Source organism: Ovis aries, chromosome 13 (assembly GCF_016772045.2).
Source record: "Ovis aries strain OAR_USU_Benz2616 breed Rambouillet chromosome 13, ARS-UI_Ramb_v3.0, whole genome shotgun sequence".
Classification (NCBI taxonomy): domain Eukaryota; kingdom Metazoa; phylum Chordata; class Mammalia; order Artiodactyla; family Bovidae; genus Ovis; species Ovis aries.
This window is the reverse complement of record NC_056066.1, coordinates 24,615,676-24,631,119: the sequence shown is the minus strand read 5'-3', so window position 1 is coordinate 24,631,119 and position 15,444 is coordinate 24,615,676. Positions and strand designations below refer to the sequence as shown.

General features: G+C 46.2%; 1 protein-coding gene across 25 annotated transcripts in view; it reads right to left on the bottom strand.

Moving 5' to 3' along the window:
• Positions 1-15,444, bottom strand: part of KIAA1217 (KIAA1217 ortholog) — an 815,860-nt gene that overhangs the window by 155,551 nt on the left and 644,865 nt on the right. For all 25 annotated transcript variants that reach the window (XM_042230521.2, XM_042230511.1, XM_042230525.1 and 22 more), the window contains one exon: positions 12,013-12,211. In XM_042230521.2, coding sequence (XP_042086455.1) covers positions 12,013-12,211 — 199 coding nt within the window. The remainder of the gene's footprint in view (positions 1-12,012; positions 12,212-15,444) is intronic.

The window sequence follows — 15,444 nt, the reverse complement described above, 5'->3', positions numbered from 1 at the left end:
ATTTTCCTACCAAAGGATGAGGACAACTTTCCATCCCCTACTTGGAGCCAATTAAAGCGCCCTCACGTGGTGCTACATGGTAATGACACATTAAAATCTGCAGGTGTGCTTAGTTACCTCAGTCCTGTCTGACTCTGTTCCACCCCGTGGGCTGGAGCCCAGGGCTCCTCTGTCCATGGAATTCTCCAGGCAAGAATACTGGAGTGGGTTGCCATGCCCATTTTCCAGGGGCTCTTCCTAATCCAGGGATCGAACCCACGTCTCTTACATCTCCTGCATTGGCAGGTGTGTTCTTTACCACCAGCACCATCTGGGAAGCCCAAATCCTTCCTAAGGCACAAAATCAGTGATCACCTGACCCACATCACCTGGGAACTAGTCAGAGCTGCAAATTCCTGAGTCTCACCCCAAATCTACGGCACCATAAAGCCAATAAGCAGAGCCAGACATCGGTGTTTTAACGAGGTCTCTGCTAAAATTTGAGAACCACTGTCTTAAATGATGATTCATGAGAAAGGATGCAAAAGCGATCGGCGGAGTGAATCTTACTTGGGGGAGCATTCACTGATGAGGCCGCTTGAGCACAGCTCTGAATGAAGTGAGGAGGGGGCCATGCAGAAGCGAGGGTCCAAGAGAGGGAGTTGAATCCAGGCAGAGAGAGAGGAGAGTGTCTAGTTCTGATGCGGCATGGCTAGGAGGCCAGTAGGACTGAGCAAATGCACAGGGTCATCTGTGTAGTCTTTGATTTACGTATATTTCAAAGACTTTTCATGGTTACCATGTGTCCTTAGTTACACTTAAAATTCCTTGCATATAAGAACCAGATTTCATATATTTTCTAAACAACTCACTATGCACTATGGCACCTTTAACAGTGCCTGGAACTAAACAGATTCTTAATAAATGTATAACCACATGAATGCAGAAAAAAACTGAGAAACGGGCAAAACCTGTGAAGGAAAAAAATTAAGGATTTTTTTTTCATGTTTAGCTTTATATTGTTACTGGGAGGAAGTTAGGCAGAGCCATCTGAAAGCCAATTAATACCTCAGAGAAATTCTGAAAGTAGCGAAGTTGGTGAGAATGTAATTTTTAATGACATCACCAAACTTCTGAGAACTCAAATTCAGATGATTACCTTCTAAGCTTTTCTTGATGGGATATAATTAAGTCACCCCAAGGTGAAACAACTTTCATTTGCTAAATCTGAGGATGGCACTTGAGAGACACCAGACAGAAAAGTAGTCGTGGACGATGAATCTGTCCCAGGGGCTTAAAATTTTCCCTTGCAATTGTAAGCAACAGCAAAGGCGGAAGCATGTCTGCATGCTAAGTCACTTTGGTCACGTCCAGCTCTACGTGACCATATGGACTGTAGCCCTCCAGGCTCCTCCGTCCATGGAATTCTCCAGGCAAGAATACTGGAATGAGTTGCCATTCCCTTCTTCAGGAGATTCCTGACTCAGGGATCCAATCCATGCTTCTTACGTCTCCTGCACTGGAAGGCAGGTTCTTTATCACTAGTGCCACCTGAGACGTCCCAAAGGTGAAGAGGCTGGAATGAAACCCAACTTAAACAGAAAACTCGATGCATCTGATTTTACTGTCTTACAGAGAGAAATGCTTCAAGTTTGTGACAACTGCCATCAGCCTGTCCCCTCATATGAGAAAGGAAGTGGGAGGATACGAGTGACCCGAGTCCCTGTTTGGGTTTGCTGGGGCCGCCGTAACAAAGCTCGACAGACTAGGTGGCTTCGCAACAGAAATCTATTCTCTCACTTTCTGGAAGCTTAAGTCTGAGACCAAGGTGTCAGCAGGGTTGGTGTCTCTGCAGCGTCTCTCCTTGGCTCATAGATAGCCCCCTTCCCCATGTCTTTGTGTGGTCCTCCCTCTGCACCTGTCTCCTGACCTTCTCTCCTTATAAGGATGCCAGTCCTATTGGACAAGGGTCCACTCTCAGGAACTTGTTCTAATCGCCTCTTTAAAAGCCCTTTCTCCTAACACAGTCACATTCTGAGATACCAGGGGCTAAGACTTTAACATACGAACTTGAAGACAGAGGGGTCAGGGGAAGATACGGTTTGGCCAATTTCAGACCCTCAGAGAGTGGCTCAAACTGGTGAGTAACTAAAGACCATCGTGGTGGTGCCTTGGGTCTCACCGACTGTCGTGCTCAAAAGCAGCTTCTGGATGGAGACTGAGTCCCCTGGTGGTGCAGATAGAACCTCATTTCCAGATGAGAGCCACTTAGCTCCCCTTGTCACAGAGCTTACTTGAGAAACCCGGATGGGAATTCACCCATTTCTTTGCCTAAGAAGATACACATAGAAGATATACATCTCCTCTCTAACAATGCCCATGTGTTCTTCCCTCTGTGTTCTTACGCTCTGCCTGAAACATAAAAAGCTGCCACAAATCTCAGTTTCCAGATGTCAGCTCTCTGGAGGCCACGTTTAGGATGAGGGCACCAAGGATGGAATCCGACTTGGGTGTGTAACATAAAGCTGGCATGCATCTTCATATTATTTTTAGTAGTCCATAGAATCATCTTTAAACGCAGGTGCAAAAAATGTGTGTGGACTCATAGAATGAGATGAACATTGAGGATTATATTTTATAGTCAGCTTTGAAAGAACAAATTAACTTGGCAAGGAACTCTTAAGGGTGCAATGAATTCTGCATTTACCAAATAAATAAATAAATAAAAATAGCAAGGCATGGTCAACAGATTTTTAGGTAGAGTTTTCGTGGCAAAGGGAGACAACAGCAATTTATAAATGAAATATTTTCCCCTAAAAGTAATGCAATAGCTCAACTCTTGTTCCAACCAAACCATAGCAGAGAGTATCAGCAAACATCACTCGAAACCAAATACTTCCAACCTCATCCCTGGAGTCTAGAGTAAACAGTTGGTATTATTAGGAATCTGGAATCTGGGGAGAGATTTCTTTTCTAACTCTCTTCTGCCTTTCAAGCCTTCAGTAATGACAGGGGACCTCCCTGGTGGTCCAGTGGCTAAGACTCCGAGCTCCCAATGCAGGGGGCCTGGGTTCAACCCCTAGTCAGGGAACTAGAGCCCACATGCCGCAACTAAGACCCAGCGCAGCCAAACACATAACAAATATTAAAAACCAAAACACTGGCCTGCTCCTCAAATTTCCCTCTCTATCTGAAGTTACCCACCCTGATGAGATTATTAATAGCCAAAGGCCAATCACCTGGGGGGTCAGGTCAATTATCAAGACTGTATCAGCTCTTTCCATGTATCAAATTAGATCACTAGAAACCTACAGAGCCCAAAAGACACTGTTGTTCCATCTCTAAGTCATATCCGACTCTTTGTGAGCCCATGGACTGCAGCAAGCCAGCATCCCCGTCCTTCACTATCTCCCAGAATTTGCTCAAACTCATGTCCGTTAAGTCAGGGATGCCATCCAACCATCTCATCCTCTGTTGCCCACTTCTTCTCCATTTAGTCTTTCCCAGCATCAGGGTCCTCTCCAATGATCGTCTCCAATGAGTCGGGTCTTCGCATCAGGTGGCCAGAGTGATGGAGTTTCACCTTCAGCATCAGTCCTTCCAAATAATATTAAGGGTTGATTTCCTTTAGGATTGACTGGTTTAATCTCTGTGCAGTCCAAGGGACTCTTAAGAGTCTTCTCCAGCACCACAATTCAAAAGCATCAATTCTTCAGCGCTCAGCTTTGTTTATGGTCCAACTTGTGCATCCACTGGAAAAACCGTAGCTTTGATATATGGACATGTGTCGGCAAAATGGTATCTCTGCTTTTTAATATGCTGTCTAGGTTTGTCATAGCTTTTCTTCCAAGGAGCAAGCATCTTTTCATACTGTGGCTGCAGTCACTTGCAGTGATTTTGGAGCCCAAGAAAATAAAATCTATAACTGTTTCCACTTTTTCCCCATCTATCTGCCATAAAGTGATGGGACCTTCTAATAAGATGGTTTCAGACGATATCCTTGGATTTTGAAGTTTTATACAAAGAAACTTTCCATAAAACAACTGTTAAATAAAACTATTACATAATATAATGTCAACAATATTAAGATACAGGAGGTCTTGGATTAAATGCTCTAAACAAGGGGCCCTAAACCTCTTTTTAAATAATGAAATTCACTGAACTCATTACATTTCTCCTTTTATCTTCTTTTTTGATCTTGGCTGCAATTACAGCAATTATTCTTATCTTAATTTTCTTGACATACATATTGTGCCCAACTGGTACTTGTGTTAGCTCTTGTCTTAATGATTCTTATATACTTTTATTGTTTTAAGCCAAATCAAATCTACTTTGGATGTATAGATTTATACGGATAAAACTTGTCTTGCTTTCTTTTGCTGACTTGTGAAATTCGATGAAGAGTTCTTTTTTGAATAAGAGTATTTTTATAAAAACATCAGGGAAAAAATCTAAACATTGTCTAGATGTCTGGGTTTGAATGGATTTTATGATTGTGACAGAGAGAGAAATATTTCATACTGGCTAACAGATGGGCTGGGCTTCCCAGGTGGCTCAGTGGTAAAGAATTCTCCTGCCAATGCAGGAGACACTGGAGACTCAAGTTCAATCCCTGGGTCGGGAAGATCTCCTGGAGGGGGAAATGGCAAATCCACTGCAGTATTCTTGCCAGGATAATCCCCTGGAAAGAGGAGTCTGCCAGGCTCCAGTCCACTGGGGTCTCAGAAGAGTCAGATATGACTTAGTGACTGAGCACACACAAGGTATGGGGGGACTGGTTTTCTGAAATGGCTTTGGAAACTGAAGTCACCTTTCCAGCATTTAACCCTAGAGCTCCACCTTCAGTTTAGAAATGGTTGCCCTTAACTTAACAAAAGGACTGATGTTGAAGCTGAAGCTCCAATACTTTGGCCACCTGATGCAAAGAACTGACTCATTGGAAAAGACCCTGATGCTGGGAAAGATTGAAGGCAGGAGAAGAAGGGGACAACAGAGGATGAGATGCTTGGATGGCATCACTGACTCGATGGACATGAGTCTGAGCAAGCTCTGGGCGTTGGCGATGGACAGGGAGGCCTGGTGTGCTGCAGTCCATGGGGTCACAAAGAGTCAGACACGACTGAGCAATTGAACTGAACTTAACAAAAAGTATAACAAAAAGTAAAGGCCCAGGTTTATCAACATCTCAGCTATAGAGGAGGAGGCAGAGACAGCATACTCCAAGTCTTCTCCACGCCTTTTCATTGGTACTCAGCCAGCCAACGGCAAACCCTGTAATTTTTTTTTTTTGGACCAAATCACGGTCCATGACCAGGCGTCGAACCCATACTCCCTGCACTTGAATATGAGAATCTTAGTCACTAGACCAGCAGGGAAGTCCCAGATTCTGTAAATGAATGGTAGCTTGGGGAGGGCCCTTAGATTCCACCAAATCTTCTATTCACCTTCACTGATGCTTTTCCTACCAGCATCCCGTCTGCAAAACAATCCTCAAGAAGTTGGTAAAGGGCACAGAACTCCGTAGGTACCACATTAACTAAACCATTTCCTCAAAGTCTGAGAAATTTATTCTAAAGTTTCAACCCAGGAATGTTAATAGCAAGGGATTTCGAAAGACATCAGACTAACGTTATTTTTCAAAGTAAGTACAAACAAATCATGAGTCTCCAATCTTTTACAAGAACATTCTTTCTTACGGGTGAATTGAGAGCCAAGAGGGTAAACTTGGATAAGTACTCTCCTCTTTCAGAGGGTAAAGGGAAAAGCCAAGTTTACTCTCTTGGCTTCTCTTTCAGAGAAACTCATATATGAAAATCCCAGGTAATAAAGGAAAATTGGGGGTGATGACTTGCCTCACAGAAACATGTTTTGCAGTACCGGAGGATTTCTTTCTTTTTTAAGAAACATTCTTTACTGAACTTGTTACAATGCTGCTTCTGTTTTATGTTTTGGTTTTTGGTTGCAAGGCGTGTGGAATCTTAGCTCCCTGACCAGGGATCGAACCTGCACCCCCTGCATAGGAAGGCGAAGTCTTAACCACTGGACCTCCAGGGAAGTCCCAAAGGTTTCTTGAAATATTTCCTTTCAGTGGTTAATTCCCAGTCCCAAATCTGTTTTTTTTTCGCCTTAGCTTAAAGATCGATTCACTTTTTTAAAAACAATACCTTTCAGGACATTCAGTACATCAAGAGCAAGAAACCTAAGAGATTATCTTTTGACTTACCTGATACAGCCAAAGAGAAGAGCTCAAGGAACCCCTGTTATGGAAAGAAAACGTCTTCATGACTTCTCTCTTATTCTCCCATGCCCCTTGGTCTACTTAATGCTTTTTACTGTGTGGGTGGTTAGCAGTCCAACACAGCTCATTTGCCAAATGAAATCTTATATGAAAATGCAATATTTATAGTAGAGAAAATGCCACGAAACTCCAGAGCTCTGAGGAACACAGTTGGGAAATCACACCTCCAGCTCATTCTCCAGTTCACTGCCAAGTCTTTAGAAGTCATCAGTCTGTCCCCACTGGTACCTGCCATCTTTTCTAGAACATGCAGAAGAGGCGGCCCTACAACTGCTACAAGCACAGCCAATCAGATCCCTTGTATCAGTGAGGATTCAGCACAGAGAACTGGACTGACTCCAGCTGGTTTAAGCAGAAGACGGATTTATTAACTGGCTTGTGGAGTCACTGGGCTGAATGTTAACTGTGGAACTGGGAGACTACACAACCCATCTGACAAGGGGGAAGCTTCTGGTGGTCCTAGACCACTGTGACTCCGCTTTGGAAGTCCAGAAGCTGCTGGTCCCACTGCAAAGTCACACTACACCTGTGCCCTCAGCAGAAGAAAAACAGAGGCCCAGATTTCAACCCTATCAAGTGAGTGGCTATGCCCTGAGACCGCTCAGCAAATGATGCTGAAGAAAATCCAAAGCCTCCACAAATGCCTTGGTCCCTACTTCTGGAACCCAGCGTATCTGCCATTCCAGAATGATTCTGCTTTCCAATCTCCAAAGTAAAAGAAGGAACGTTAGAAGGAGACTGCAGTGGACCACGCTGGCCAGTCACTGTATCCTCCCACCCCGCTCACTGAGTTCCCAAGCTAGAAATGACCCTTTCACCTTTTCTTTGATGGCACCCTAAAAAGGTCAGGAATGTGCTCCCAAGCTACTGACCTACAACCAAACTCTTCTGTAAATTTTAGTTTTTATAATATTACTTGTTAACCACTGCTGCTGCTGGTGCTGCTAAGTCACTTCAGTCGTGTCCGACTCTGTGCGACCCCATAGATGGCAGCCCACCAGGTTCCCTCATCCCTGGGATTCTCCAGGCAAGAACACTGGAATGGGTTGTCATTTCCTTCTCCAATGCATGAAAGAGAAAAGTGAAAGTGTTAACCAATACTGGCACTTAAATCCCTTTAGTGCTTTCTTTACTCTGTACAGCAATATTGCTCTTTCCATGTGTCTGAAATTAATTTCTTTTTTTTTCTTAACTTTCCAGAGCCTAGCTCTTCATGATCAAACAATCTTAATACGAGGCTCACAGTCTTCACCCATAAACATCCTTGCTTTTCCACTTTACACGTCAACGTCTCCTCCATCTTTTTCTCTAACCTCCTACTCACTCTTCTGCACAGGTGGGGAGATTCTAGCAGTGGTGAACTTTCTGTTCCTTAAATACTCCTACCTGGATATGGTCCTCATCACTGTCACCACCTCAAAATAAGAGGACAGCCCCAAAGACACTCAACGAGCCACACACGTTGGGTAAGTTCTCCCTCGAAGAGTCTCAAATCCTCCGAAGCCTTTAAAAATCAATCTTATTTATTGAGTCTGAGTGTTTAAGAGGAAATTTGCTCCAGAAATGGCAGCACCTCTGGCTGCTAGGCTGGTAAGGAAGGTGTCTTTTCCAAAGCTAACCGTTCAGGATACAGTCACCCAAGGCATCTGGCTGCAGTGAGGAGGAAGCTGCTGCTCTGTGCTTTGATATGAGTTTTATTTTCAAATTCCTGAGGGTACACAGAAGGGTGGGAAGAACTTGTGGCTCTTCTTTCCCTCGCGGCTGACTGTGGAGCAGCCAGACCCTAGCCCCTGCTGGCGGTTGCATTCCAGACATTTACAAGACAGCAATGACTAAAAGGAAACGACTCCATCATTAAGACCCAGACCTAATTACTGTGGACAATTTTACACGGAAATGATTTCTAAAACTTCACTCTACGGCAAAACGGTTTTTACTTTCTTTTGGAGATTTCCTTTCCCCAAACCATCTCTCTTTTCACCGAAGAGAGAGGGGAGCAGAAATGGCATAAATTCCACTGAGAAGAGTTTCATTTGGTCTCCGCATGGGTGGAGCGTGCGGGGAATCCACTGCTCCGTAGAAGCAAAGATTTAGAGTGATGGATTTTTGGAACTGGTCATGTTATAAATCAGAGCGGCTGAGCGAATTTTTTTCTTTACCTTTCAGCTTTGTAAATCTCTGAGAGTGACTAGTTGGCTCCCAGCATCAGACAAGATTTCTGGGTTTTGCTGTCACTTGGCCCCACCTGAAATCCTGGAATGAGAAGCTCCCACCTTGCATGCACGGGAGCATTGGAGAGAGACTATTACACGGGCACCAGCAATGTCTCCCTTCTCTGTCCTAATCAGCGCCTCAGAGCTGCCCCATCTCTCTCTGGCACATCTTCTAAAAGCCTCTGTGCAATGCACCAAGTCCACGCTCCTCCCATATCCTAAATACGCCAAAGAACCAGAAAGGTAGGATTATTCAAGTGAAAAAATGATTAAGCCAGCAGGTTTATCTCCAGGCACAGGCTGCCTGAAGTGAAAGCAAGGTCGCATCCCCTCCGGGGAGCGGGAGCGATGGGAGAATTGGTCCAGACCCTGCCCAGGACCGGGGAAGGGCACCAGTGACACACTGCGCATGTGCAGAAGCGAAGCCTGGGAGCCGGGCTCTCCTGCCCCCGCCCCTTCCGGGCCCTGTGGCTGGAGGTCGCCTGGATGATACGCAGAATCCTTGGGGTGACACATGGGCAGCTATTCGGGTGAGGTGAGTGAGGCACTCTCCTCAGGCGCACAATTTACGGCCCCCCCTGCAAAACTCAGTAATCAAGATAAATAATATTTTAATGATATTTTTTAAAAAATCAAAAGTAACACAATAATCCATGAAGAACCAACCATGACAGATTTAAACACAAGATGAACAGGACTTGGGTGGGAAGGTCCTACCCAAGTTCTGTGGATTAAGAGAAAATGACTTTGCACTGACCCCAAAGGAAACCCCGGGGCTTGCAGGTGGCTCCCAGAGTGGGTTTGCAAGAGATCACAGCTGTTTCATCTGCAGCCTCCGAGGTCTGGGGTCCTAAATTGCCTTCACCACTGAAATGCTGGGGGGGCCCCACTGCTCCCAGTCCTGCTCTCTGGGGAACCTGCTGTTCCCATGTCTGGGTGTTAAATACAGTCAGGCACACAGGGACTTTTTCGGACAGGAAGCCAGCAAGGCCCCTGGCAGAGAGACTGTATATAGACTCTCCTTGACTCACTTTCCTGTTCATTTCCCATCCTGGCTCAATTGGATTATGTCAGGAAGGCCAGGTGCGGCCAGAGGACATTCCCAGGTCGGCCACAGAGAGGCGGTGAAGGGCAGCGTCAGGCGCACTGGCCCAGGCCAGCCTCATTTTCTGGCCCCAGGGCTCCTCTCGAAGGGGCAAACTTCTCACTCCTCTCCTCTCCCTGCGTTTCTCTCCTTCCATCCAGGAGTTGGAGAAATCACTGGCCCCAAAGCTCCTCCTGGAGCCGGAAGAATAAGCACCTCCTTTGCATTTGTGAATCTGCTGGGACTTGCCACAACTTCACAGCAAGGCATGCTTAGAGTAAAACAGCGTTTTGCATAAGTTCAGCCAGGCCGTGAGAAAACTACCAGCCACGCTCAGCAATTCCTAAGGCAAGGTTGCCTGTCCTGCGCCTTCAGCCCCGAAGCCCAGAGGTTGGCTTTCTAAGGCAGCCAGTATCTATGGATACCTGCACTGCCAAGTGCGCTTGGCTGTAGGGGAAATTCCTGCCTGTAAGACAAAGGCTCCATTATCCCACAGGCGTGCTGTTCCCCAGGTAAGGGGGAAGGTACAGAAGTATTTGTTCTTCTCTTTCATTCTATTTTGCAAAGCACAGCCTATCTTTACAGAGAACTGAACCTGATTCATTTCCTGCCAAGCACAAAGGAGAAATTCCACTTCTTGGCTGGTTCCTGGGCTCCTGCCTCAAGCAGGAGCGGGATTAAGAGAACACTAAGGCCTGTACTCTAGATGGAAAGTGCCAGCCTGGATCCTACTGACACTGCCAGGGCCCCCGTATGCTCCCTGGGTGCACTGCACCCTTGCAAACCCCGTGCCTTCATTGGTAAATGGAGTTAAAAGGAACTAGAGGGCCTTCCCACTTCTGCGATTTAATTAACTATGTTCCTCAGAAAACAAAAAGGAGATTTTCCATGGCTTTCATCTTTCACTAGTAAAATGAGGACCCTGGATTATTAACCAAACGTGAAGTATACAAAACCGAAGGTTAAAAATTAATACCAATAATTTTTTGGTTTGTTTATTTTGTTTTTCTCTTTAAAAGACCTAGGACAGGGCTTCCCTGGTGCTCCAGTGGTTTAAAATTCACCTTGCAATGCAGGGGACATCGGTTCGATCCCTGGTCCGGGAACTAAGATCCTACATGTCTCGGGGCAGCTAAACCTGTGCACCACAAGTGCTGAGTCCATGTGCCCCTGCACTCTAAAGCCTATGCTCCACAAGAGAAGCCACCCCAGTGAGCAGCCCGCACACTGCCACTAGAGAATGGCCCCCTGCACGACATCAAAGATCCAGCACAGCTTTAAAAAAGAAAAAAAGACCTAGGACAGTGTCTGAACCCAGTTTGCTCTGGTTACCATCTGTGACCGAGGAAACAACATCAGGATACCTTCCCACAGTCTTCTCTGTTCTTCAAGCAGGCATTTGCTTGGTTTTAAGAGGCAGAATTCAGCTGTCTTCTGCAGAGGCCCACCCTGAAGCCTTTTGTGGGTTGATCCCGTTCCTGTCCCTTCTTTCTCCTGACCCCAAATGTCTGTAAACACAGGTACCGAATCAGAACCTTGAGAAGGCAGGTTAACCCTATGACATACCAACATGATTTGCACAAATGTCTAAATCTTCAGGATCTGTGCCTTTTGTTAAAGGGCCAGGAAGAAAAAAGAAGCAAAGCGAGATAGAAAGTGAATATCCATTATGAAAAAGCAGATGCGAAGTGAGGGCAGGGGCTTCCCAGGTATAAAGAACCCACCTGCCAATGCAGGAGACAGATCCCCTTGAGGAGGGCATGGCAACCCACACCAGTATTCTTGCCTGGACAATCCCATGGACAGAGGAGCCTGGCAGGCTATGATGGCCCACAGGGTTACAAAGAGTTCCACGCAACTGAAGCAACTGATCACAAGCGTTTCCTAAAAGCTTGTTGAAAGAAAAGGCTATGCTAACCTCTTGCTAAGCCTCTCCACCCTTTTATGTGGTGGCAGGGCGAACAGCCCTGTGTTTCTGGCTTTCATGACCAGTCACGGGGGATGCTGGCCACACTGCACGTCTTCTTCCTGGAGCCATTCATGTCCTCCTCTGGACTGTCAGACAGTGTGGAGTGGGCCTCATACCCCAACTGTCCACAGTTCTGAAACTGGGGAGGAGGTTCCTAAGAAATGAGGCTCATTCGGCATAATGTCTCTCACTATTCCCTATACCAGGACACAGACAAGTACTGCTAGCCTCTTGTTTGAGTGCCAACCCCAGCCAGTCCTACATGTGCCTAGCCCCAGAGACCGCCTGGACTAGATGCTTCTCCAGCAGGTAAATCTCAAGGCTTCATGTTAAGTCATCGGAGTTTCTGAGTACTTGAGGTTTTATAAATCAAGATCAAATTAACATTCCGACGTAGGGGTCTGTGTTCAGAAGTATAAATGCACACACGTGCAGTAATAAAAATCAGAAGCTGCCTTTTGAAGCTTACCCAGAGATCTTTCTTTCGTCTGGTTGGTGGACCTCACCACCGGAAGGCTTGCCCGAGTCCGGCTGCCTCTGGAGAAAGGACTGGGAGTTTCTCCCTCAGACATGGCTTCCAAAGAATCAGCAGACGCCTCTGATAGATGCTCCACTGGGTCGCCCAAGTTGGGAGGCTGAGGACTGTGAGAGAGTTTGGGGCTTCTTGTCTGCAAAAGGCATTTGAAAGAAAGTGGGAAAACAGATTGTTACTACTTAAGCTGAAAATATTTTCTATACCATCAAGATCTGCTGAGCTGGAAGAACAAGGCAACAAAAAAACAGTCCATTGGAAGGGCTGGATATAGAAATAAAGACCCAGTGGGTCAGAATCTGAGTTGTGCAAGTTACTGAAAAAAAGTTGTCACTGAGTGAGTATTCCATTAAGGTTTTTATCACTGGACATAACAGTGCAAATGCCGATTCAAGCAAGAAGTTGAGGGCAAGCTACATTACAGGCTTCCCCGGTGGCTCAGATGGTAAAGCGCCTGCCTGCAATGCAGGAGGCCCAGGTTCAGTTCCTGGGTTGGGAAGATCCCCTGGAGAAGGAAATGGCAACCCACTACAGTATTCTTGTCTGGAAGATCCCATGGATGGAGGAGCCCGGTGGGCTACATTCCACGGGGTTGCAAAGAGTTGGGACGTGACTGAGTGACTTGCTTCTTACATTACTGGAGAGGATGACAGCAGGGACTTCCCTGGTGGTCCAGTGTTAAGAATCTGCCTACCAGTGCAGGGGACTCGGTTCGATTCCTGACTGAGGAGGATCCACATGTCGTGGAGCAACTCCGGCTGTGTGCCACAACAGCTGCGCTGCATGCTCGCAACAAGAGAAGCCACTGCAACGAGAAGCCTGTGCTGCAGTGAAGAGTAGCCGCCACTTGCTGCAAAAAAAGCCTGCTCGCGGCAACGAATACCCAGTGCAGCCAATAAATAAAAAGAGTGACGGCAAATTAGTTCCTTTTGCCAGACAAATTCTGGCAGTGGTTATAATCACAGCAGATAGGACGGTGCATATTTTTATAACCTCACACGGAAGATGCCCTCACACCACAGTAAACTGAACACAACCAGTCCTCTAAACTCCTCTCTCTAGACTGTTTCCAAAACTCAATAAAATACAACTGTGACAGAGATATTTCTATCACACTTGATTTCTTTTCTTTTGAGGCAGAAATTCCATAATTCAGACTTTGTCTAGTTTCGGTTATCCCTTAACCTTGACAAACAGCAGAAAGTACCTATAATAACTCAGACACACATAATACATAATTGAATTTCTCGCTTGGTTATTATCTATGCTGTAATGAATCTGTGAAACATTCATAAGTTATACTGGTCAATAACATTTCTTGAACATACACTGAGCACCGTGAGCAACTGAGACAGAGAGACAGATATCACACTGCCTGATGTCAAAGATTTTCAAACCAATTGGTGAAATTAGTGAAGGATAACAACACAAGATAGTGTGTAATTAAGCTTACACCATGAACTGTTTGGTACGTCCATTCATCCTTTCAACGAACACCTACCAAGTGCCTAGTATATTCCAGGTACATGCTAGGTACATGCTAGCACATGGTTTGTACTGGGAATATAACAGGCAAGACAGATATGATCCTGCCCTCGTGGTGCTTACAGGGGACAGACGCAGAAGACACTGACAGTGAGAATCCAGGCTGGCGAGGGGATGTATTTAGTGGAGAACTGGAAAAGCAAGTAAACTGTGATCTCCAGGACAACGGAAGGTGGGAGAAGGGGACACGCCAGGGGCGGGGGCGGCGTGGGGGGATGAAAAGACAAGGCAGCATGTGCAAAGCTCCCAAGGCAGAAAGAAAGAAGTGGTAAGCCCTGGAGACCAGCAGACCCCGGACGCCACAGAGCCCTGGGGTCAAGGAGAGAGCTCTCACTCTGACTGTAAGCTACCAGTGTGCCACCTGAGGCAGGGAGAACGGGGAGGGGTCAGGATCAGGTACAGTTTTTATAAGATCATTTGGGCTGTTGTGTGGAGGCTGGAGGTTGTACATGTAGAAGGTCAGAGAAAAGGAGTCAGGGAAACGGGGGGGCTTCTGCTGAATGAATGTGAAAGTTGCTCAGTCTGTCTGATTCTTTGCGACCCCATCAACGGTAGCCTGCCAGGCTCCTCCATCCATGGGCTTTTCCAGACAAGAATACTGGAGTGGGTTGCCATTTCCCTCTTCAGAGGATCTTCCTGACCCAGGGACTGAACCCATGTCTCCCACATTGCAGGCAGACTCTTTACCATCTGAGCCACCAGGGGCTTCAGGTGTTCCTATGTTGGGTGCATAAACATTTACAATTGTTATGTCTTCCTTTTGGATTGATCCCTTGATCATTATGTAGTGTTCTTCTTTATCTTTTGTACTGTTCTTTATGGATAGGTGTTCATTGAATGAATGCCTGATCCCAGCTTTCCCCACCCCCAAAGCCCACCCCTGTTTTCATTACATGATTCCAGGCACCTTCCAGATGGCAAATGGATCTGAATTAATCAGGTGGTGAGTCTTCTCTTATTAAACTGCCAAAGGTGCTGATGGTGGTGGGATATAGGCAGCCCCCAGGAACTAGGTTTTTGTTTCTTTGTTTTGGGGGTGTGTGATGGTTGTTTGCATCCCTTAATTTCTTCTAAGTTTTCCTAAGGATGCTAATGTACTTTGAAGTTCAAAACACCAAAGCACTTACTTCTCAAGGTAGGACCAACTTTGTGGGTGAACAATCGACTCAAGTGTTTAAAAGGGTTCTGGGTTTTGTTTCATGCTCTGCTGTGGCTGCCTTGAAACCCTTAATAATTTATGGAACAAGGGCTTCCCAGGTGGCACAGCTGGTAAAGAATCTGCCTGCCAATGCAGGAGACACAAGAGACGTGGGTTCTATCCCTATGTTGGGAAGATCCTCTGGAACAGGAAATGGCAACCTGCTCCAATATTCTTACCTAGAAAATTCCATGGACAGAGGAGCCTGGTGGGCTACAGTCCATGAGGTCACAAAGACTCGGACACAACTGAACATGCACACTAAGAATCACACAGAGTCGGTCCTGCCTCAAGGGCACAGAACTCTTTCAGGGATGCCCAGGTGTGCCTGGCACTCTAAGGGAGCCCTTTGAGGATGGGATCATCAGCTTCTTTCCCTTTTGCTAAACATACCAGGAGACCCGTCTTGGTAGGAGCACTACTGTATTACCTAGACATCCACACCTTGCTACAGGACATTTCCATAGAGGAAAACAGGAATAAGGTCAGCACAAAGCCCCCGGTACCCCCTTCATGGAGGTGGCCAGCCTGGGTGTTCCACAGGAAACTCTCAGCTCAGATGACCAGCCCATGTCATAGATCCCCTGGAGAAGGATATGACAGTTCACTCCAGTATTCTTGTCTGG